The sequence below is a fragment of the Salmo salar genome, chromosome ssa16, assembly GCF_905237065.1.
Source record: "Salmo salar chromosome ssa16, Ssal_v3.1, whole genome shotgun sequence".
NCBI lineage: Eukaryota > Metazoa > Chordata > Actinopteri > Salmoniformes > Salmonidae > Salmo > Salmo salar.
The window spans coordinates 66392443-66416634 of NC_059457.1; the positions used below are offsets into that span (position 1 = coordinate 66392443).

Below are 24192 nucleotides of genomic sequence, written 5' to 3' on the forward strand. Positions count from 1 at the left end.
AAATATCATTTTATGTACAGCAAATGTATAATTTGGTTGCAGACAATACTGTGTCATCTTATAGTCTTGTCTGTATAGAAAAGATAGTGATTACTGCTGTTTCATGTTTTCTAAAACTCGCTCCCCTCATCCTGACTGGAACAAATCGATGTATAACTGCTGTACCCCATATACTCCATTTATCAATTCCAAAGGAAGGACATTTGGAGTCCCTTATCTCTCGTTGAGCTGTGCCGGAGTGACAATCCATAGGAGTTCCTCCAATGCGTTTATGTGCCACTGAATCATTAAGCATCTTACTCTGCTGGCTGGCTTGCAAACCTGTTTGCTTTGAAGGGTGACAGAGACACTGAACTCCCCCATGCTGTTGAGCTTGAGCTGCAAGATAATGAGGCTGTGCTGGTTCTCCTTATTATGCTGGGGGAAAAAACATTACGCAAATTGTACATTTAAGTTAGCTTTTTGGAATGCTTTTTGAGTGTGGACTTACTGTGTTTTTGTATTTCTAGATTAAATGGTTTAACCTAAACTACTATGCACAAGCCTGGGCGAGTGTGATGGTTTCCACTATGTAGATATTGATCTATTTAGGACTCCAATTATAAACGGAAAGCAATAGCATGGCTAACAGAGGTGTGGATTATCCTTATGATGCCCTTTAATTTGTTTTCTTCAAAACTCAGTGGGTGTATTTCATAAATATAATTGAAATGACTATTGTACCGCTATAAATATTGCATATTGTACCCATAACTGGGAAAGTGGACTAATTTGGCCTTGTATATTGTAGCATGGCTAACAGAGGGGTCAGGGTAGTTTTAGCTGTAGCATGGCTAACAGAAGGGTCAGGGTAGTTTTTAGCTGTAGCACGGTTAACAGAGGGGTCAGGGTAGTTTTAGCTGTAGCACGGTTAACAGAGGGGTCAGGGTAGTTTTAGCTGTAGCACGGCTAACAGAGAGGTCAGGGTAGTTTTAGCTGTAACATGGCTAACAGAAGGGTCAGCCTAGTTTTAGCTGTAGCATGGCTAACAGAAGGGTCAAGGTAGTTTTAGCTGTAGCACGGTTAACAGAGGGGTCAGGGTAGTTTTAGCTGTAGCACGGTTAACAGAGGGGTCAGGGTAGTTGTAGCTGTAGCATGGCTAACAGAAGAGTCAGGGTAGTTTTAGCTGTAGCATGGCTAACAGAAGGGTCAGGGTAGTTTTAGCTGTAGCATGGCTAACCGGTGGTGTAATGGAGGGTATACGCAGGTATATGACTTATGTACACTTTTTTTTGTGGGCATTGTGTATACTCACTTCTTAATCCCCCCAATGCGTATCAAAGTAGTATAGTGGAGGTATACGCCATATCAATTAATAAAGGCTGATGGAGCAGATCAGAATGTTTAGCTTAAAATGTTGGTAAACTATTATTTCTTCACATTTTAAGCGCAGCAATGTGCACATGGCACATGCGCGAATGTTCCAAAATGCAATTTGTGGGAAAACACCATTCTAAAATGTACACTGCACATGTGAGCGTTTTCATGGACAGCGATGGAAATATCAGTTAGAAATGGGGAGATCTAAAGATGCAACAACTATCATGGGTTGCTAATGTGACTAGGATAATGCTTTTGGCAGCGTGAACAACAATTTTTCTAAAGGCTACTTTGAAGCAAGGTCAGACATGGCAGAATGATATCATGATTATTTGCACCAATCCAGTGGCCATTTGTTTTGCAAACTCCATTTTATGTATGCTACAGAAACACCACTAACCAAGCAACAGTGCTAGATGTCTGGGTAGTTGAATTAAAGAGTAACTACAAAGAAATAACTCAATATCTTGGATTTTTCCAAGATCTCAAAAGTGGTCCCCTGATGTGGTTTAAGCATTGTTGTGTACTTAGAACATCCAATTGTGTTGTTTTTCTATTAAAAAGTGTGACTTTAATCAGAAACCTGGGAATTTCTGACAGACTCATTTATGTTTTGATAGTTGGCCTACTATTAGCCTACTTGCAAAGTACAGCTTGGGTTGGCCTGTCTGTGAAAGACCAATATATGGGATTTATATCCAAATTAGAGTATACCCACTTCTCCAGGCACCACTGCACCACTGCGGCTAACAGATAGTTCAGAGTAGTTCTGGCCGTAGCATGGCTACCAGAGACCCCAGGGTGTCTATCAGATGGCTGGTTCATGTGTTCCGTTCCTGCAGAGGGAGAGAGACCTGTCTGTGATGCCGCATTCACGTCATGTTGGAAACCCGGGACTTCCGAGTTCAAATTAAAGTAAGTAATTTGCACAGAGCTTCCTATTGGTTGATTCTGATACTTCTTAAGTGGGAAACATGGTATCATCTTTCTTTCTACAATATCCAAGTTTCCGAAATGTTGTGAATGCTGCATGAGGCCCTAATGGATTTGGTAGCCCAGCTTTGGAGGACAGATGGTGTGCATTGAGGTGATGGGCTGTGGCTGTGGTTGTGGTGTGTGTGTGTGTGTGTGTGTGTGTGTGTGTGTGTGTGTGTGTGTGTGTGTGTGTGTGTGTGTGTGTGTGTGTGGAGGAAGGGGATTTAATGCTCCATGACCCAGATCCGCACTGAGCAGTGATGTTTCCCCAGCGTGTGTGTGTGTGGTGACGCTCAAATAAAGTGAAGGAAGAGTGACATAGACATTGTGTGTGTGCATGAAATGGTGAAGCTGAAGGGAGGAGTGACTGGGACAGCTGTGAGTGCGTTTGTATGTATATTTGGGTGTGTGACATCTGGGACGTGTGGCAGAGTGTGTGTGTGTGTGCTTGAGCTGCTCTGTATCCCTCCTCCTCCATCACTGTCACACAGCTGTCCCCTACCTGGACGACCTGTCACTCCACAGAGTCTGTCATCGTCATAATATTTCTCTCTCTCTCTCTCTCTCTCTCTCTCTCTCTCTCTCTCTCTCTCTCTCTCTCTCTCTCTCTCGCTCTCTTTACCCCAAAACACACCCAGAGGCTTGATACCTTTAACATCTCTGTCATACTACAGTACTGTTCAAATCAAAGTTTATTTGTCAGGTGCGCCGAACACAACAGGTGTAGACCTTACAGTGAAATGCTTACTTACACGCTCTAAACAATAGTGCAAAAAAGGTATTAGGTGAACAATAGGTATGTAAAGAAATAAAACAACAGCAAAAAGACAGGCTATTTACAGTAGTGAAGCTATAAAAATTAGTCGGGCTGATTGAGGTAGTATGTACATGTGGGTATGGTTAAAGTGACTATGCATATAGGATGAACAGAGAGTAGCAGTAGCATAAAAGAGGGGTTGGCGGTTGGTAGGTGGGACACAATGCAGATAGCCCGGGTTAGCCAATGTGCGGGAGCACTGGTTGGTCGGCCCAACTGAGGTAGTATGTACATGTCATACTACTATGTCATACTACTTCTACAGTACTGTTTTGTCATACAGTACACGCCATCTGTAGTTACAGCCTCAGACAACATGTACTGAACATGTGGAGAAGCTGTGTTCAGTCACAGAGTGTGTTGATGCAGCGCATCACCTAGCCAGAATGGCTGATAACCTCTCTTTATCGTGTCACAATAAACTAAACAAAACAGATGCAAATGGAGATTAATTTTCTAAACCCTTTACATTTGTCCTGCGTGTCATTAACTATTAATTATCTACCATCATCTATGTATACTATATTAAAAATGACACTAAGTATTGAGATCTGTTTTGGGATTTATTTTACTGAGGGATTTATAACAGCTAGATAGGGATTATCATTTTACTAGACTTTGGGTCCATTACTCATGCAAAACTCATAGCATACCGTCCAAATCATCACAATCATCTCTGTGTCCTTGTGGAAGGCCCAAAGGGTAATTCTGTCTACATGACTAACTGGCTAGCATCATACCCCCGATGTTATGGAAAAGAGACAGGGCTAGCATGTTAGAGGGCCAGGGCTTCCGCAGCAGGGTAGAGTTAGTCAGACAAGTGGGTGGGTGAAGGAGGCCATTCCTTCCTCTTCAGTGATCGTGTTTGGAAGTATGGAGGTTTGTCAGAGATACAACATACTTCATGTTCTCGGTCTCTTGGCAGAATATCATCAGTCACGTGGAGTGCTGTGACTCGGTTGTTTCCAGAATGTTGTCACATGGAGTTCTGTTCTGAGACTGATGATTCCACAAGACTTGATATCATGTGAGAGTCAAAATTAGAGGAGAGCAAACAGCCCTGCCTCAGGCTGAGGGGTAATGGATGTGTCATAGATGCCATGCAGGCACAGAATGACAAGAAATAAGTAGGAAGTGGCATTGACTCAGGCATGGAGAAGCGGGGTCGTCCATACTTGATTTACATGGCTATTTTTAGAGTAGGGCAACACTTGAGAAGTCATAACTTGTAAACAGACAGACGTGTCAAATCGTCAGGGGTGAAATTTAGTATACCGTTATTTTTTTTATATTGATTTGTCTTTGGTTATTCTTTTATACATTCACAGTAGGCATACAGAAATTAGGCTTACAAGTACTTAAGCTGTTGAACACACTATACTTGTGTTGTACCTCATACTGCAGCATTTCCTGTAAAACAGTTGCTACTGTAATGCAGTTCAGAGCTGTGCGGCCTGGGGAATGTTTGTGCAGTTCTGAACTCTGCAAGCAGTGCAAATGTCTCTGGTCTGGTGTCCGATAGATTCTAATTGCCTCTGCACAATTTAATGAACATACGCTGGTGGATCGCAGGGGTTGTACCCTAACTCCGTGGATGTAACCAATTGCACTCTTCACGGTTGGGAGAAACATACTGCTCTCTCTCTCTCTCTCTTTCTCTCTCTCTCTCTGTATTACAGAACTTAATTGATTGTTAGCGGGAGGAAAGGTTCTCAAATTTCATGCACATTCTAAGGTATTTCAAATGAGCTGTTCTAATGGTACATACGTAGGATCTTAATATGAGCCAGTTTGCTACAGCAGCAATATATTCCTGCAGCAAAAGGAAATGTGAATTATTATGTGGATTATAATTAATGGACAATTTTTGTAGGGGATGACACATTTTTCATTAGGGCAAATAAAGTCTGCCATTTTAAAGTGGAAATTAGAAACTTTAGACACCTTTTTAAACCTTGAATACACTACAAGTTTGCATTTCCTGCCGTGCAGGAAAATTCTCAGCAACAAACGAAATCCTACATCTCTAACTTTCTAATAAGGCAGAAAGAGAGAGAGAGAGAGAGAGAGAGAGAGAGAGAGAGAGAGAGAGAACTGCAATAGTTATTGTCACATTATTTGAATGAATGTTATTCATTAAAAAGCACAAATGAATGAATATTATTCAATCTGTCAAAAAGCCAATCAAAATGTTAATTTCCTCTTGAACCTAATGTTACCAAATCCATATATTTTCATGAAGGTAACAGAAATGCTGCTGTTTTGACCAGTGAGACATTTGGCTTCATACTGAGAGAGAAGTCAGCTCTCATCGAAAGATGTGTCTTCAAAAACCCATATCAGGTATGCATTGTTCAGCAACATCAAATTGCTTCCAGGAAATAAACACATCTACATGTCACAATAATAATGTAACTCTTAGGAAGAGAGTTTTCCAGGTTAATGAAGCAATCATCAATCCCGACTTTCCATCAAAGCAGAACACGATGACAGGATGTTTTTTTTTTCTTCATTTATTGTTACTATTATGAATTGTTTACTTAGCTCCTGATTTGACAACCCAGAGTGACCTGTGATCTTTCCCCTCATCACAAACCTCTAATATGGCGGCTTTAATCCAAATGATTCTGTATAGCCCCTGGCCTGCCTGCCTGCGCAAACTGAACACACACACACACAAACGCGCAGTAGCAGCAGCAACCGCATTAGGGCACAGCCTGCTGGATGTGTAAACGATGACGGCCCGGGAGGAGAAGAGAAAAAAAGAACTGGAGGGAAAATGTCCACATTTGTCTTTTTTACTCATAATTATAATGCCATTTGGAGTGTGAATAATCGCTCTGCTGTTATTTTAAATCCGCCACCACTAATATGGCCAAATTTACCAGCATCAGTGAATGCACTTTGACAGCTGCTATGTTTTGCTTCCCCGGGTCGCTGTCTGTCAATCACTGGGGATTATGGGTAAATACGACCAGCCCACCTGCCTCTGGTGTACTCTAATTCTGAAACCATGATTATAGACTCAAACTGAACAAGATAGATAGCAGGACAACGCCTGTTTCCTTTGTATGGATTATCTATTACGTCCCCATTTTGCACATTTTCAAATTTTCACACACATTATCCCGTTGCTATATCAAACAAACAGATACAGGCTCTACTTCAACATAGCCACTTGACAAGATAGACAAATATAGCCTACGCTGGATGCAATGTCTTTCATTGTGATGGGGTTATTTGGTGGCTTGCAGATGTACATCTATAAAGGATTCTAAACCACTATACATACATTTGCGTAATGAGGGTTGATATGACAGACTGGCCAGTGATGGCAATGTTGTGAGAGTTCCCAATTACCCGGGACTCGCCAGAGAGATTCATTTTTGACAGACATACAGACAGAGGTTGGTTTGCAGATATTCACCTCTCTGTGTCCCTAATGGCACCCTATTCCCTATATTCCCTACTACTTTTCACCAGAGCCCTATGGGATAAAGGGAATAGGGTGCCATTTGGGATCACTGGCTTTCACTGAGCTAGCTATAGCTGTGACCTGACCTCCTTGAGCAGCTAATTCCAAACATTCCTCCTCACATCTCTCCCTTTGATAATTACCATTTAATCTGGGAGCCATGGGGTGGATTATTCTCTGGACAGAGAGCACAATTAGACACTATTACCGCCACAATGAATGTCTGGATAGATGGGTAGACCCCGATCAGAGCTTTTTCTTCCTTGCTCCCATGTGTTCTGTTCATACAAAGAAAGTCAGGCTTGTCAATTCAATACCAACTATGTTTTTTTTTGTCTTGTTGAAAGACAAGGCTTGTGAAAATGAAAAGACTTGTCTCTCTCCATTAAGAGAGGCGTACAATAGGAAAGACCGGTGCTATTAACTGGTCAGATCACGGTGTAGATACAGGCTATGAGGCGAGCACCAGCTGGTGGCAAGAAGCTTGAAAAAACACTGTAATGTTTGGAGTCAAATCGAAATATATTGCTCCAGAAATATAGCAACTTCATATTCTCTGTGCATTGACTTCCATGTGTTTACAGACGTGATACAGCAGTGTACTATACATGGAGTGTACAAAACATTAAGCACACCTTCCTAATATTGTGTTGCACCCCCTTTTACCCTCAGAACAGCCTCAATTCATCGGGGCATGGACTCTGCAAGGTGTTGAAAGCGTAGATGCTGGCCCATGTTGACGCCAATGCTTTCCACAGTTGTGTCAAGTTGGCTGAATGTCCTTTGGGTGGTGGACCATTCTTGATACACACAGGAAACTGTTGAGCGTGAAAAACCCAGCAGCGTTACAGTTAAATCTTTGTTCTTGACCATTCACCCATACAGTGGCTTGCAAAAGTATTCACCCCCTTGGCATTTTTCATATTTTTTTGTCTTACAATCTGGAATTAAAATAGATTTTTGGGGGGTTTTGTATCATTTGATTTACACAACATGCCTACCACCTTGAAGATGCAAAATCTTTTTTATTGTGAAACAAACAAGAAATAAGACAAAAACACTGAAAACTTGAGCGTGCATAACTATTGACCCCCCCCCCCCAAAAGTCAATACTTTGTAGAGCCACCTTTTGCAGCAATTACAGCTGCAAGTCTCTTGGGGTATGGCTCAATATGCTTGGCACATCTAGCCACTGGGATTTTTGCACATTCTTCAAGGCAAAACTGCTCCAGCTCCTTCAAGTTGGATGGGTTCCGCTGGTGTACCGCAATCTTTAAGTCATACCACAGATTCTCAATTGGATTGAGGTCTGGGCTTTGACTAGGTCATTCCAAGACATTTAAATGATTCCCCTTAAACCACTCAAGTGTTGTTTTAGCAGTATGCTTAGGGTCATTGTACTGCTGGAAGGTGAACCTCTGTCCCAGTCTCAAATCTCTGGAAGACTGACATAGGTTTCCCTCAAGAATTTCCCTGTATTTAGTGCCATTCATCATTCCTTCAATTCTGATCAGTTTCCCAGTCCCTGATGATGGAAAAACATCCCCACAGCATGATGCTGACATCACCATGCTTCACTGTGGGGATGGTGTTCTCGGGGTGATGAGAGGTGTTGGGTTTGACATAGCGTTTTCCTTGATGACCAAAAAGCTACATTTTTGTCTTATCTGACCAGAGTACCTCCTTCCATATGTTTGGGGAGTCTCCCACATGCCTTTTGGCAAACACCAAACTTATTTTTTTCTTTAAGCAATGGCTTTTTTCTGGCCACTCTTTCGTAAAGCCCAGCTCTGTGGAGTGTACGGCTTAAAATGGTCCTATGGACAGATACTCCAATCTCTGCTGTGGAGCGTTGTAGCTCCTTCATGGTTATCTTTGGTCTCTTTGTTGCCTCTCTGATTAATGCCCTCATTGCCTGGTCTGTGAGTTTTGGTGGGCGGCCCTCTCTTGGCAGGTTTGTTGTGGTGCCATTTTCTTTCCATTATTTAATAATGGATTTAATGATGCTCTGTGGGATGTTAAAAGTTTCAGATATTTCTTTATAACCCAACCCTGATCTGTACTTCTCCACAACTTTGTCCCTGACCTGTTTGGAGAGCTCCTTGGTCTTCATGGTGCCGCTTGCTTGGTGGTGCCCATTGCTTAGTGGTGTTGCAGATTCTGAGGCCTTTCAGAACATGTGTATATATACTGAGATCATGTGATAGATCATGTGACACTTAGATTGCACACATGTGGACTTTATTTAACTAATTATGTGACTTCTGAAGGTAATTGGTTGCCCCAGATCATATTTAGGGGCTTCATAGCAAAGGGGTGAATACATATGCACGCACCACTTTTCATTTTATTTTATTTTTTTCCGATTTTTTTGAAACACAAGTATTTTTTTTCATTTCACTTCACCAATTTGGACTATTTTGTGTGTGTCCATTACATGAAATCCAAATAAAATCAATTTAAAGTACAGGTTGTAATGCAACAAAATAGGAAAAACACCAAATACTTTTGCAAGGTACTGTACACAATCCATGTCTCAATTGTCTCAAGGCTTACAAATCCTTCTTTAACCTTCCTTTAACCTTCTTCTTTAATCCTTCCGTTCATCTACACTGACTGAAGTGGATTTAACAAGTGGCATCAATAAGGAATCATAACTTTCACCTGGATTCACCTGGTCAGACTAAGCCATGAAACGAACAGGGGTCCTTTAATGTTCTGTACATTCAGTGTATGTTGTGCTCTTAGCCTACATTGCATCTGGCCAATAGGCTAGCACAGTACGTGGAAAATTTGCAGACCCATGGTGTGTAATCGGTGCAATCGTCCTGTCAATGCACAGCATGGTTCCACAGGATCAATACCATTTAAGTAAAGTGTCCAGCACAGGAGGTTGGTGGCATCTTAATTGGGGAGGACTGGCTTGTGGTAATGGCTGGAGCGGAATAAGTGGAATGGTATCAAATACATAAAACACATGGTTTGATGCCACTCCATTCGCTCCGTTCCAGCCATTATTACAAGCCGTTCCCCCCTCAGCAGCTTCCACTGGTGTCCAAACATATCGAATAGACAGCAGCACCAAATGGCCTGAACATGGAAGGGATGTGTGTGTGTGACTACAGTATTTTGACATTTCAATGAGAGTACATGCATTTGTCATAGCTCTGTATCATACTGTAGGCCTTTGGCACACACAGTATCAAAGAAAAACAACTGCATGAAGATTGTAGCTTGTACTTCATTTTAATGCTTCACTCACCTTCATACTCACAAGAACTCTATGTCTACACAAAGCACAGGAAATGCATTCTGGAATAAATACCCCCCCAAAAAGTCCTTAGGCAATGCATGTGTCACCCAGTATCATGCAGGGGGGAATGAATGCTTTATTGTCCCATAGAGACATTTGCTCGGTAACATCACATTTTACCAGTTGCTCTTATCCAGCGCAACTAGGGTAAAGTGCCTTGCTCAAGGGCACATCGACAGATTTTTCAACTAGATCTTTACTTGCCCAACACTCTTAACCGCTAGGCTACCTACCGCTACATGCTTGGTAACATAGATGGAGCCCTTTACCTGCCTTTCAAAGTGGCATTAAATGACAGTGTGGCCAAGCAGACCTCTTATGTCACTGCTGCCATTCAAACCCAGATCTGTCCAAGCTGTACTGTTGTGAGGCTGAATGATGGCTGTCCAACTTCCATTAAGCTTGCAGCCCCTGCCCTGCCGCAGCATCAGCATTAGTACAAGGCCGGCTGAGAGAGAGAGAGCGAAAGAGAGAGATTAGTCTGATGTGCAATCTCCCTCTAACGGAGTCAGCATGCTTCAGTTCGGCTGGCAGCTAGCCGAAGTCGGCTAGGCAAAACAAACTAGTGTGCTCGCATACTGTCTTAAAAGACCTTCGCTTGAAAAAAAAAGTCAATAGTACTGTTTGGCCATTTTGAGACACCGTAGCCAGTATACACTTTCTCGAAATAGTAATAATTAATAACTCAAGAAATCTCTTACGTTTTGTTTGGTCGAGGAGATCTTAGTCACGCAATTTTACATCTTAACTAAAATGTTTGGTGCAGTATTTTGAAATATCCTTGTTAAAACCAAGTATAGAGTTTATTTGTTATAATTAATTGGTATTAGATTTAAAAGGTGATCGAATTGCTGCTGAATTGTAATGTCGTTAATGCATTTCTTTTGAATAAATATTTATTTAATGTACAAGTGAATGGGTTGGTTTACTTTTAAATTTTGAACAATAAGGTAACTTGTTAAGCTGAGGACAATGGGAGAGTTGACCTGGTTAACAGGAGGCCTGGGGAAGAGACGTTGAAAATAGAGGGAGAGACGTTGAAAACGATGGAAATACATTATTAGTGTTGGTGAAGAAAAACAATAAAAGAAGATGATAAAAATAGAACAAAACCCATACCTACTGAGTTTTGAAGGAAAATACTGCTTTGATTTTATAAGAGTTATTTTAGTTTTGTTAAGAAAGACTTAGTAAAGACTGAATCTACCGTTTCATCTTGGAGGTATTTGACAGCCTCAAGGTTAGCCTAGCATCGTGCGAGACCTGGAAAGAATTGCTTGTGGAAGATTAACGACTTCATGTTTCCATGGGATATCTGTTGCTGCTAAGGAGTACTGTGAGCATTAATAGCTGTGCTTGCTGTGGATCTTGTGAGGACACCTGCTGGACGGAACTGCTATACTTCGCTGAATAAATATATACAAGTAGTGAGTAACTACAACGGTGGGGTGCTTCGGGACTTGTGTGTTGTAAAAATTTTGTATAGCTCTAACGCGTGCCAACAGGTTTAAGCAAGCTTCCAAGTAATTTGGACATGGGTTGTGAGAAATCACTGGGGTTTATCATTTGTAATTATTTTGATGTGGTACATTAAAAAATGTGATAATATACATCTTGAACCTTGTCTGTTGCATTGGTGGAGTTATTTACTGTTTCAATTTCATTTAAATGCATATCCTTATATAATAACAAAAATCTACAATCATTCTATCTGAAGTTAATACCCTGGTTGTCATCGCCCTAGTGAGTTTACAATAGGGATTCTTATTGGAGATGTCCTTCTCACCTAATATCCCATGCTGTTCAGATATTCTAAGTAAGGTAATATTGTGAGAGTCAAATTCGAGCCTGTTGAGAGGGTTACAATTTGTAAATGAAAAAATGTGCATGAAAACGTGTCGTCTATAGTTGAATGACAACATAGACTTTATCGAAGAAACCCTACAGTTGACCAATCACGGACGAAGGGGCGTAGGCTTTCTGGTCCTTACAAAACTATGCAGTTATTTGTTTTTTATTAATTATTTCTAACATTGTTAGCCCAGAAAATCTCAAGTGTTATTACATACAGCCGGGAAGAACTATTATATATAAAAGCGATGTCAACTTACCATCATAACGACCAGGAATATGTCTTTCCCGAAGCGAATCCTCTGTTCGGACCTCCACCCTGGACATGCAATCTTATCCCAGAGGCCGATCCAAAACAACGCGATCGCCGCAGGAGAGGCAGGCGTAGCGACCTACTGGTCAGACTCAGAAGGCGAGCACACCATCCACCGCTTCCGAGCATATTACTTGCCAATGTCCAATCTCTAGATAACCATTCACCAGGCGCTCTCATTTGTTAACTTCTGTAACCGTAAAAGCCTTGGTTTCATGCATGTTAACATTCGAAGCTTCCTCCCTAAGTTTGTTTAATTCACTGCTTTAGCACACTCCGCCAACCCTGATGGACTAGCCATGTCTGAATCATGGCTTAGGAAGGCCACCAAAGATCCTGAAATTTCCATCCCTAACAATAACATCTTCCAACAAGATAGAACTGCCAAAGAGGGCGGAGTTGCAATCTACTGCAGAGATAGCCTGTAGAGTTCTGTCATACCATCCAGGTCTGTGCCCAAACAATTCGAGCTTCTACTTTTAAAAATCCACCTTTCCAGAAACAAGTCTCTCACCGTTGCCGCTTGTTTTAGACCCCCTTCAGCCCCCAGCTGTGCCCTAGACAACATATGTGAATTGATTGCCCCCCCATCTATCTTCAGAGTTCGTACTGTTAGATGACCTAAACTGGGATATGCTTAACCTCTCTAGGGTCGGCGGGATGAAATCGTCCCACCTACGTAACAGCCAGTGGAATCCTGTGGCGCGTTATTCAAATACCTTAGAAATGCTATTACTTCAATTTCTCAAACATATGACTATTTTACACCATTTTAAAGACAAGACTCTCGTTAATCTAACCACACTGTCCGATTTCAAAAAGGCTTTACAACGAAAGCAAAACATTAGATTATGTCAGCAGAGTACCCAGCCAGAAATAATCAGACACCCATTTTTCAAGCTGGCATATAATGTCACATAAATCCAAACCACAGCTAAATGCAGCACTAACCTTTGATGATCTTCATCAGATGACTCACCTAGGACATTATGTTATACAATACATGCATGTTTTGTTCAATCAAGTTCATATTTATATCAAAAACCAGCTTTTTACATTAGCATGTGACGTTCAGAACTAGCATACTTCCGGTGAATTTACAAAAAATTGACTAAATTACTCACGATAAACGTTCACAAAAAGCATAACAATTATTTTTATAATTATAGATACAGAACTCCTCTATGCACTCGATATGTCTGATTTTAAAATAGCTTTTCGGTGAAAGCACATTTTGCAATATTCTCAGTACATAGCCCGGCATCACAGGGCTAGCTATTTAGACACCCAGCAAGTTTAGCACTCATCAAAGTCAGATTTACTATAAGAAAAATGTTATTACCTTTGGTGTTCTTCGTCAGAATGCACTCCCAGGACTTCTACTTCAATAACAAATGTTGGTTTGGTTCAAAATAATCCATAGTTATATCCAAATAACAGCGTTTTGTTCGTGCGTTCAAGACACTATCCGAATGGTAAAGAAGGGTGACGAGCACGACGCATTTCGTGACAAAAAAAATCTAAATATTCCATTACCGTACTTCGAAGCATGTCAACCGCTGTTTAAAATCAATTTTTATGCCATTTTTCTAGTAAAAAAGCGATAATATTCCGACCGGGAATCTGCGTTTAGGTAAAAAGACGAAAGAAAATAAAGCATGGGGTCGACTCGTGCACGCGCCTAAGCCCATTGTCCTCTGATCGGTCACTATCCAAACGCGCTAATGTGTTTCAGCCTGGGGCTGCCTCGATATCATTCAGCTTTTTCCCGGGTTCTGAGAGCCTATGGGAGCCGTAGGAAGTGTCACGTTACAGCAAAGATCCTCAGTCTTCAATTAAAAAGAGCCAAGATGAACAAGAACTTGTCAGACAGGTCACTTCCTGTATAGAATCTTCTCAGGTTTTTCCCTGCCATATGAGCTCTGTTATACTCACAGACACCATTCAAACAGTTTTAGAAACTTTAGGGTGTTTTCTATCCAAAGCCAATAATTATATGCATATTCTAGTTACTGGGCAGGAGTAGTAACCAGATTAAATCGGGTACGTTTTTTATCCGGCCGTGTAAATACTGCCCCCTACCCCCAACAGGTTAACACCCCAGCCGTCCTACACTCTAAACTAGATGCCCTCAATCTCACAGAAATTATTAAGGAACCTACCAGGTACAACCCTAAATTCATAACCATGGGCACCCTCTAAGATATCACCCTGATCAACATGCCCTCTAAATACACCTCTGCTGTCTTCAACCAGGATCTCAGCGATCACTGCCTCATTGCCTACGTGCATGATGGATCCGCAGTCAAATGACCACCCCTCATCACTGTCAAACGTTCCCTAAAACACTTCAGCAAGCAGGCCTTTCTAATCGACCTGGCCCGGGTATCCTGGAAGGATATTGACCTCATCCCATCAGCAGAGGATGCCTGGTTGCTCTTTAAAAGTGCTTTCCTCACCATCTTAAATAAGCATGACCCATTCAAAAAATGTAGAACTAAGAACAGATATAGCCCTTGACTCACCACAGAATTGACTGCCCTTGACCAGCACAAAAACATCCTGTCTAACCAAGGCTAACCTTGAGGCTGTCAAATACCTCCACGATGAAACGGTAGCTTCAGTCTTTACTAGGTCTTTAGCATCGAATAGCCCCCGCGATATGCAACTTTTCAGGGAAGTCAGGAACCAATATACTCAGTCAGTTAGGAAAGCTAAGGCTAGCTTTTTCAAACAGAAATTTGCATCCCGTAGCACTAATTCCAAAAAGGTTTGGGACACTGTAAAGTCCATGGAGAATAAGAGCACCTCCTCCCACCTGCCCACTGCACTGAGGCTAGGAAACACAGTCACCACCGATAAATCTACGATAATCGATCATTTCAATTAGCATTTTTCTACGGCTGGCCGTGCTTTCCACCTGGCTACCCCTACCCCAGCCAACAGCTCAGCACCCCCTGCAGCAACTTGCCCAAGCCCCCCCCCCCCGCTTCTCCTTCACCCAAATCCAGACAGCTGATGTTCTTTCTAAAATGATCCGCCTAAATTGTTCAAACCCCTATTACTAGCCTGTTCAACCTCTCTTTTGTATCGTCTTTGATCCCTAAAGATTAGGAAAGCTGCCGCAGCCATCCCCCTCTTCAAAGGGGGAGACACTCTAGACCCAAACTGTTATGGTCTTATTTCCATCCTGCCCTGCCTTTCTAAAATCTTCGAAAGCCAAGTTAACAAGGAGATCACTGACCATTTCGAATCCCACCATACCTTCTCCACTATGCAATCTGGTTTCCGAGCTGGTCATGGGTGCACCTCAGCCAATCTCAAGGTCCATAACGATATCATAACCGCCATCGACAAAAGAAAGTCCTGTGCAGCTGTCTTCATCGACCTGGCCAAAGCTTTCGACTCTGTCAATCTCCGCATTCTTATCGGCAGACTCAATAGCCTTGGTTTTTCAAATGACTGCCTCGCCTGGTTCACCAACTACTTCTCAGATAGAGTTCAGTGTGTCAAATCGGAGGGCCTGTTGTCCGGACCTCTCTATGTAACATTCTCTGTTTCACGGAAACATGGCTCACTCGGGATATGTTGTCAGAGTCAGTACAGCCACCCAGTTTCTTCATGCATCGCTCCGACAGAAACAAACATCTCTCTGGTAAGAAGGGCGAGGGTGTATGCCTTATGATTAACGACTCATGGTGTAATCACAACAACATACAGGAACTCAAGTCCTTTTGCTCAGCCGACCTAGAATTCCTTACCTTATCAAATGCCGACCGCATTATCTTCCAAGAGAATTCTCTTCGATTATTGTCACAGCCTGGTATATCCCCCCCAAGCAGATCCCTCGTCGGCCCTGAAAGAACTTCACTGGACTCTATGTAAGCTGGAAACCATACATCCTGAGGCTGTATTTATTGTAGCTGGGGATTTTAACAAAGCTAACCTAAGAACCATACTTCCTATATTCTATCAGCATATCGAATGCGCGACAAGAGCTGGTAGCTTTCTGGATCATTGCTACTCGAACTTCTGCGATGCATGCAAAGCCCTCCCCCACCGTGCCTTCGGCAAATCTGACCATGACTCCATTTTGTTGCTCCCAGCCTATAGACAGAAACTAAAACAGGAAACACCCGTACTCAAGTCAATACAATACTGGTCTGACCAATCGGATTCCACGCTTCAAGATTGCTTCAATCACGTGGACTGGGATATGTTCCGGATAGCCTCAGACAATAACATTGATGTATACGCTAAGTCGGTGAGCGAGTTTATTAGCAAGTGCATCGGAGATGTCGTACCCCCTGTGACCATTAAAACCTTCCCTAACCAGAAATCGTGGATTGATGGCAGCATTCGCGCAAAACTGAAAGCGTGAACCACCGCTTTTAATCATGGTAAGGCGCCTGGAAACATGACCGAATACAAACAGTGCAGCTATTCCCTCCACAAGGCAATCAAACAAGCAAAGCGTCAGTTTAGAAACAAAGTAGAGTCGCAATTCAACGGCTCAAACACAAGACGTATGTGGCAGGTCTACAGTCAAATAAAACCAGCCCCATTGCGGACATCGACATCTTGCTCCCAGACAAATAAATGACTTCTTTGCTCACTTTGAGGACAATACTGTACAGTGCCACTGAGACAGCCCGCTACCAAAGCCTGTGGGCTCTCCTTCTCTGTGGCCAATGTGACTAAAACATTTAAACATGTTAACCCTCGCAAGGCTGCTGGCCCAGATGGCATCCCTAGCTGCGTCCTCAAGAGCATGCGCAGACCAGCTGGCTGGTGTGTTTACGGACATATTCAACCAATCCCTATCCCAGTCTGATGGCTACCATTGTTCCAGTTCCCAAGAAAGCTAAAGTAACTGAACTAAATGACTATCGCTCCATTGCACTCACTTCTGTCTTCAGGAAGTGCTTTGAGAGACTAGTCAAGGACCATATCACGTCCACCCTACCTGATACCCTAGACTCACTCCAATTTGCATACCGCCCCAATAGGTGCACTGATGATGCAATCGCCAACACACTGCACACTGCTCTATCCCATCTGAACAAGAGGAATACCTATGTAAGAATGCTGTTCATTGGCTACAGCTCAGCATTTAACACCATAGTACCCACCAAACCATAGTACCCACCATCATTAAGCTCGAGACCCTGGGTCTCAACCCCGCCCTGTGCAACTGGGTCCTGGACTTCCTGACGGGCCCCCCCTAGGTGGTGAAGGTAGGAAACATCTCCACCGCGCTGATCCTCAACACTGGAACCCCACAAGGGTGCGTTCTCAGCCCTCTCCTGTAATCCCTGTTCACCCATGACTGCGTGGCCATGCACGCTTCCAACTCAATCATCAAGTTTGCAGACAACACTACAATGGTAGGCCTGATTACCAACAACGACGAGACAGCCTACAGGGAGGAGGTGAGGGCCCTCGGAGTGTGGTGTCAGGAAAACCAACTCTCACTCAACGTCAACAAAACAAAGGGAATGATCGTGGACCCCGTCCACATTGACGGTACAGTAGTGGAGAAGATGGAAAGTTTTAAGTTCCTCGGCGTACACATCAAAGACAAACTGAAATGGTCCACCCACACAGACAGCATGGTGAAGAAGGCACAACAGCGCCTCTTCAACCTCAGGAGGCTGAAGAAATTTGGCTTGTCATCTAAAACACTCACAACCTTTTACAGATGCACAATTGAGACCATCCTGTCGGGCTGTATCACCACCTGGTATGGCAATTGCACCGCCCTCAACCGCAAGGCTCTCCAGAGGGTAGTGCGATCTGCACAACGCATCACCGGGGGCAAACTACCTGCCATCCAGGACACCTACAGCATCCAATGTCACAGGAAGGCCAAAAAGAACATCAAGGACAGCAACCAAGCGAGCCATTGCCTGTTCATGCCGCTATCATCCAGAAGGCGAGGTCAGTACGGGTGCATTAAAGCTGGGACCGAGAGACTGAAAAAGAGCTTCTATCTCAAGGCCGTCAGACTGTTAAACAGCCATCACTAACATAGAGAGGCTGTTGCCAACATACAGACTCAAATCTCTGGCCACTTCAATAAACTGACTTAATAAAGGTATCGCTAGTCACTTTAAATAATGCCGCTTTAATAATGGTTACATGGTGGTATCACAAGTCACTTTAAATAACGGCACTTTAGTAATGTTTACATATCCTACATTACTCATCTCATATGTATATATTGTATTCTACACCATCTACTGCATCTTGCCTATGCCACACGTCATCGCTCATCAATATATTTATATGTACATATTCTTATTCATCCCTTTACATTTGTGTGTATAAGGTAGTTGTTGTGAATTTGTTAGATTACTTGTTAGATATTACTGCATAGTCGGAACTAGAAGCACAAGCATTTCGCTACACTCGCATTAACATCTGCTAACCATGTGTATGTGACCAATAAAATTTGATTTGATTTGAGATTTCGGTTTCCGAACTTCGGCTGGCCTCGAGAAAAAATGTTGTGTGCCCGAGCAGCCAAAAAAACCCTTACCGAAGTCCAAAACGAACAAATTCGCCACAAAATGTCTGGGAAGCGTGCGGATGCCTTAAGCCAGAGACGTAAAAAATGCATTGGAAAGACATTGTTATTCCTGCATCGACCCTGTGATATTGTTGTTACAATATTAACATTCTGCACATTGTGAGGCCAACCCTGCAAATAACATTTTACTCAGATGCATTCCCAGGCAGAGTAAGATCAATACTAAAATAATATTGCTCAAGGAATATTTTATTTCTGAACAGCATGTTTGATTAGCTACATTTTAATGGAGGTTTAAGCTGTGTTTGTCTGTGACAGTGCATTTAAATCAGGCATTGTGTTGCACTTCCATGCAAAACATTGATATTGATGTTAAATATACTAGTATAGTGTGTTTTTACAAGCTTTGTAATGTCAGTTATAGCAGTTATCAATATCAGTTCAAATAATAGATCATAGCTTCAAAGCTCAGGTCCATAAATACATCTTAATGCAATGTTCTTCTCAGTAATATGCGCAGCAACTTCTTGAAATGGAAGCTTTCACTCATATTTTCACACACCCTGAGGAGTGGGCTATCCTCTGCTCCGCTCACCTTCTCCTCGGCTCCTCTTCTCAGACAGAGGTGGTGAGTGGAGACTGAGGAGAGAGAGCGAGAGAGAGAGAGAGAGAGAGAGAGAGAGAGAGAGAGAGAGAGAGAGAGTGGGAGATGGGGAGAGAGAGGAGCAAGCTGAGGCCTGGAGGTCATACACCCAGGAGTGTGAGTCCTGCCAGGGGACTTATAATCCCACAACACCCTCTGCTGCTATCCCCTCTACCACCCGTCTGTCCTCTCCCTGTATCCCCCTATCCCTCCTGCATCCCCCTATCCCCTCCTCCATCCCTCCACCCCCCCTCCATTCCTTCTACTCCCCCTCCATCTCTCTATCCCTCCACCCCTCATCCAGCCCCTCCACCCCTCCTCCATCCCTTCTATCCCTCCTCCATCCCTCTATCCCTTCTACCCTCCTCCATCCCTCTATCCCTTCTACCCCTCCTCCATCCCTCTACCCCTCAACCCTCCTCCATCCCTCATCCCTTCTACCCCTCATCCATCCCTCCACCCCTCCTCCATCCCTCTATCTCCTCCACCTCTCCTCCATCCCTTCCACCCCTCCTCATCCCTCCATCCCTCTATCCCGTCCACCTCACAGCCAGTCCATGACTAACTGGATCTGCTCCCTATCACAGGGCCACAGGACGTCTTTCCTCTTCTCCCTTCTCCTCCTTTTCCTCCTTCTCTCCATCCTTTCATCCGATTTGTCCTGTAGCCTGTAGACTGCTCTGTCTGGGCTCTCCCCCCCTGGGATGGAAGCCGAGAGCTGAGGTGTGTCCCAAAGGGCACCCTATTCCCTACATAGTGCACTACTTTTAACAAGGGCTCTGGTGAAAAGTAGTGCACTATGTAGGGAATAGGGCACCATTTGGGACACTGCCTGGGGGCTGTCTGTGCCAGGGACTCGGCTTAGACATCCAAGGCCTGGCGCTTGCAAGGACCAGACACCCCGGTGGCCGTCTCTCGCAGACTCTAAAGGCCCACCACCTAATGGGTTTAGACTAATCAGCTAATTTGTCAACAAGTTTCTGATTTCGACAAGCATATCAACAAGCTTGTCTGTCTGGCCTGACACTCGGCTGTATAAAGTCGAATCCAAGTTGAAGCCGTGTGGTTGAATTCAGACTATGAAAAAGGAACTTGCCTTCTCTCTCTGTCTGTTTCTCTATAGACTGTATAGTCGAAGCCAAAGCAAGTGAATGTTGACTGTGAAAAGGAGCTTTGCCTCTCTCTGTCTGTCTCTCTGTCTTCTCTTCCGCTACTCTCAGTATAATGGTGGTTCGGTTAGAATCCCTCCTGCCAGCTCAGGTTAAATGACTGAGGGAGTACAATCCTACATTATCCTACATTATTCTCTTGATCTAAACAGCAAGTGATGATTCCCAGGTCATTAGGAACCACTGTGACTTACTGAAGAGTTTTGTTATTTGACTGGATAATAAGACTAGAAGCATGCGGGTGTTGCTGACTCACTGAGTGCTTAAATTCTTATAGAACAGTAACAATTGGTTCCATAAGGAGGGTTCCTTGAGAATGCCAGGTAACTCCTTCCTGTCCCTTTGTGTTGTGTTGTACAGGCCATTTATCCCTGGGTGGGGTCATCCATTATTTCACTGATTGTTGGAACTTCAATGTATTCACGTCACATTTACCTCCATCCGTTGTGGTGATAAATATAGTCTAAGACGGGCTATTACTGTATGTTTTGAGACACCCACTAGGGATCTAAGTACTGTTCTTTGTGTGACTAACTGTACTGTGTTTCCTTGTACCATGGTCCCAAAGACAACAATATCTACAATGAAAAGTGTTAGCAGGTGCAATAATGTATTCATTTAAATTCAATTTCATTGTATTTACACTTTATGCTTTATTTATTTTATTTGCTTTATGATACATTTCTAAATCACCACCAGGTACAGAATATTGTCCAATAGGAATTTTCCCTGTCTCCCCTTTGTTTCAATGACAAGCTGTTTTTAGAGGGAGATCAAGGAGGTGATCAATGAGTTTATTCTGTCTCTTGTTGTTCACACAGGCTTCCTAAGCACAGGGGACCAGGCAGCCAAGGGGAACTATGGACTGCTGGACCAGATCCAAGCCCTGAGGTGGATCAAAGAGAACATTCAGGCCTTCAAAGGAGATCCAAAGAGAGTGACAATCTTCGGCTCTGGTGCAGGGGCATCGTGTGTTAGCTTGCTCACGCTCTCTCACTACTCAGAAGGTATGTATAGTCTCCAAAAATATTTCCTTACTTCCTTGGAAATCATTGAGATTATATAATATTTTTTATATATGTCAGTGAATACAATTCCTTTTGAATTTTTTATGAATCAGAAAAGGAATAATTCTCGGCGTCCACTGTGAGATTTATACACTGCACTGAATGATTATTAATTCAATTCATATGGTCATATGAACTTCAGCAATAATTGTAGAATATGGTAATAAAATAAACACCTGTGGGGAAATGTTTTATTATATGTATTGCTTTATATGATAGATATCTACAGAGGGATTTTGTTTCAAACAGGAATATCTCTCTCGCTGGGAGGGTATGTCTGTGTCCCAAATGGCACCATATTCCCTACATGGCGCCTGATCAAACCTACTGCATTACATAGGGAAAACAGTTCAATTTGGGACGCAACCTGTGCGTTGTTTAAACAGTCAGGATGCACCATCATGACTGTTCAGAGAACGTAGCGTCACATTTGATGGCCTTCATAGCAGAGATAACAACTAGAGTGTGTTCACAGGTTCACTCAAGTGTACAATATTGCCTACCTCAGCCACTAGATATTTGTGTGACCAGCCTGAGAAAAGTGGTAGGTGGATATCAAGAATATTAGAATGGCTCACCGCCGTGACATTATAGTACGTTTACATCTCGCTGTTTCTTTTATTATCATTAGAAAACAGTATCCTAGAAATGTGAGTGTCATTAAGTGTCATTGTTGCTCTCTCTCAGCCCAGTGCACAGCACATTGTAGAGAGGCAAACAAAGGCTGCGTCCCAAATGGTATCATATTCCCTATGGTGGTCAAAAGTAGTGCACCGTACAGGGAAGAGGATGTCATTTGGGACGCAGACAGAGATAGACAATTGAATAGCTAGGTGTACCTTCTCGCTCTCTTTCTCTGCAGCTGAATCTCACCAGGAGCTGTTTGAGTAAATGACTGTGATAACAGCATTACCTACTCAGTCTCCATAGGGCAAAGCCCCAGATGGATCTTAACCGGCACATCTCGCAACTTCAGGCTTTATTCCCGTCAATACAAAATCAATATCAGTTATGGCAGGAAATGGACATGTCTTGCACTCGTCAATGGACTTTCATTTCTCTCCATGCCCCGCTGCTGCTAAAAAAAAAACATAAATCCTCTGCTTTCAGTCCTTTCTTTCATCGTCGTTCTCTCAGAAGTCCAATTCAAACATTGAATGCCAAGACTGTGCAAAGCTGCCACCAAGGCAAAGGGTGGCTACTTTGAAGAATCTCAAATATATAATATATTTTTGATTTTGGTTACTACATGATTCCATATGTGTTATTTCATAGTTGTGATGTCTTTACTATTATTCTACAATGTAGAAAATAGTCAAAATAACAACACTTGAATGAGTAGCTGTGTCAACTTTTGACTGGTACTGTATGTATGTATGTATGTATGTATGTATGTATGTATGTATGTATTATTGTATATATATATATATATATATATGATAGGGACGGAAAAAGACACTCAAGTTGGGAAGAGATGTTACCAGACAGTCAGGGATCTTCTTGTCTCTTTTAGCCCAGTAGTTGTCTCTCCTTAAAGGAATAATTTGTTTCATTAGTCCACTTTTGATACAGTCCCAAAATGTTTTGCATTTCAGCAATCAAGTTTTCAAGATATACAACTTTCAAAATCCTAATTTCCACATCATCATGATGATGTGTTTTGCATAATGTGATGCATTTTGCATCATCATTATGATGTAGTAAGTGACAATTAGCGTTATGAAAGTTGTCTATCTTGAAGACTTGATTGCTGATGTGCAAAACATTTCGGGACTGTATCAAAAGTGGACTAATGAAACAAATGATTCCTTCAAGGAGAGACAACTACTGGGCTAAAAGGGACAAGATAGTTTTTGAGTGGATTATTTCTTTAACATCTGCCAGCCTGGTTCCCTCACTCACACTACGGCCAAACATTTTACCAATACCCCCCCACCCACCGGAATAAAATCCCTCACACTAGTTTTGGTTAGCCCTGTATCCTATCACCTGTATTGGTGTTGTGATGGAATTGGATTTGCTAGGGCTCTTGTTAGTCAAGCAGCTATGTTCCTGCATCACTCCCTTTAGCCAGACCCAGGTGGCATGGGAGCCGTAGCCCCTCATCGCTGCTCCCCTTGTAGGACATGATATGTTTCTGTTTCACGGCTCCACAGGCACGCCTCAGCAAGCAGAATGAGGTAAACACAGGAGGCAGATGCAACATATTTAAATTAACTTCTGGTGAGTCAGGCTTTAACTGATATTCTTTAACCAGAGGAAATGGGGGAAAAAAGCTAAATAAACCTCTGTTGCTAACTAGGCCTTGAGGGAGACTTCGTCTTCTGCGGCTCGGAAGCATACTTTTCAAGTCGTCCTTGTTGAGTCACCATCATAAGGATATAAATAGAACTTAGAAAATACTGGGGGAAAAAATGTAACATACAAGAAGTGTTCCTAGTGCGCTGTGGCCTATTTGCAGTGGCAGTGGCAGACAGATCGTGACATGCAGCTCCAACATAATTCAGGATGAATAAGTGGCCTGAGGCCTCATTGCAGAATAAACAAATGTGTCTTTTATTTTCAGTCTGATTCATTTATTATGACCAGCGTTGACAAGATGTGATGTCCCTGTCCATGTCCTTAATCATCCTTTTGCTACATATTTTTGTCAGTATAGGAGGATATGCAGTAAACAT

General features: G+C 42.7%; 1 protein-coding gene across 2 annotated transcripts in view; it reads left to right on the top strand.

Moving 5' to 3' along the window:
• Window positions 1-24192, top strand: part of LOC106574268 (neuroligin-4, X-linked) — a 75728-nt gene that overhangs the window by 44584 nt on the left and 6952 nt on the right. For both annotated transcript variants that reach the window (XM_014150053.2, XM_014150054.2), the window contains one exon: window positions 21269-21454. In XM_014150053.2, coding sequence (XP_014005528.1) covers window positions 21269-21454 — 186 coding nt within the window. The remainder of the gene's footprint in view (window positions 1-21268; window positions 21455-24192) is intronic.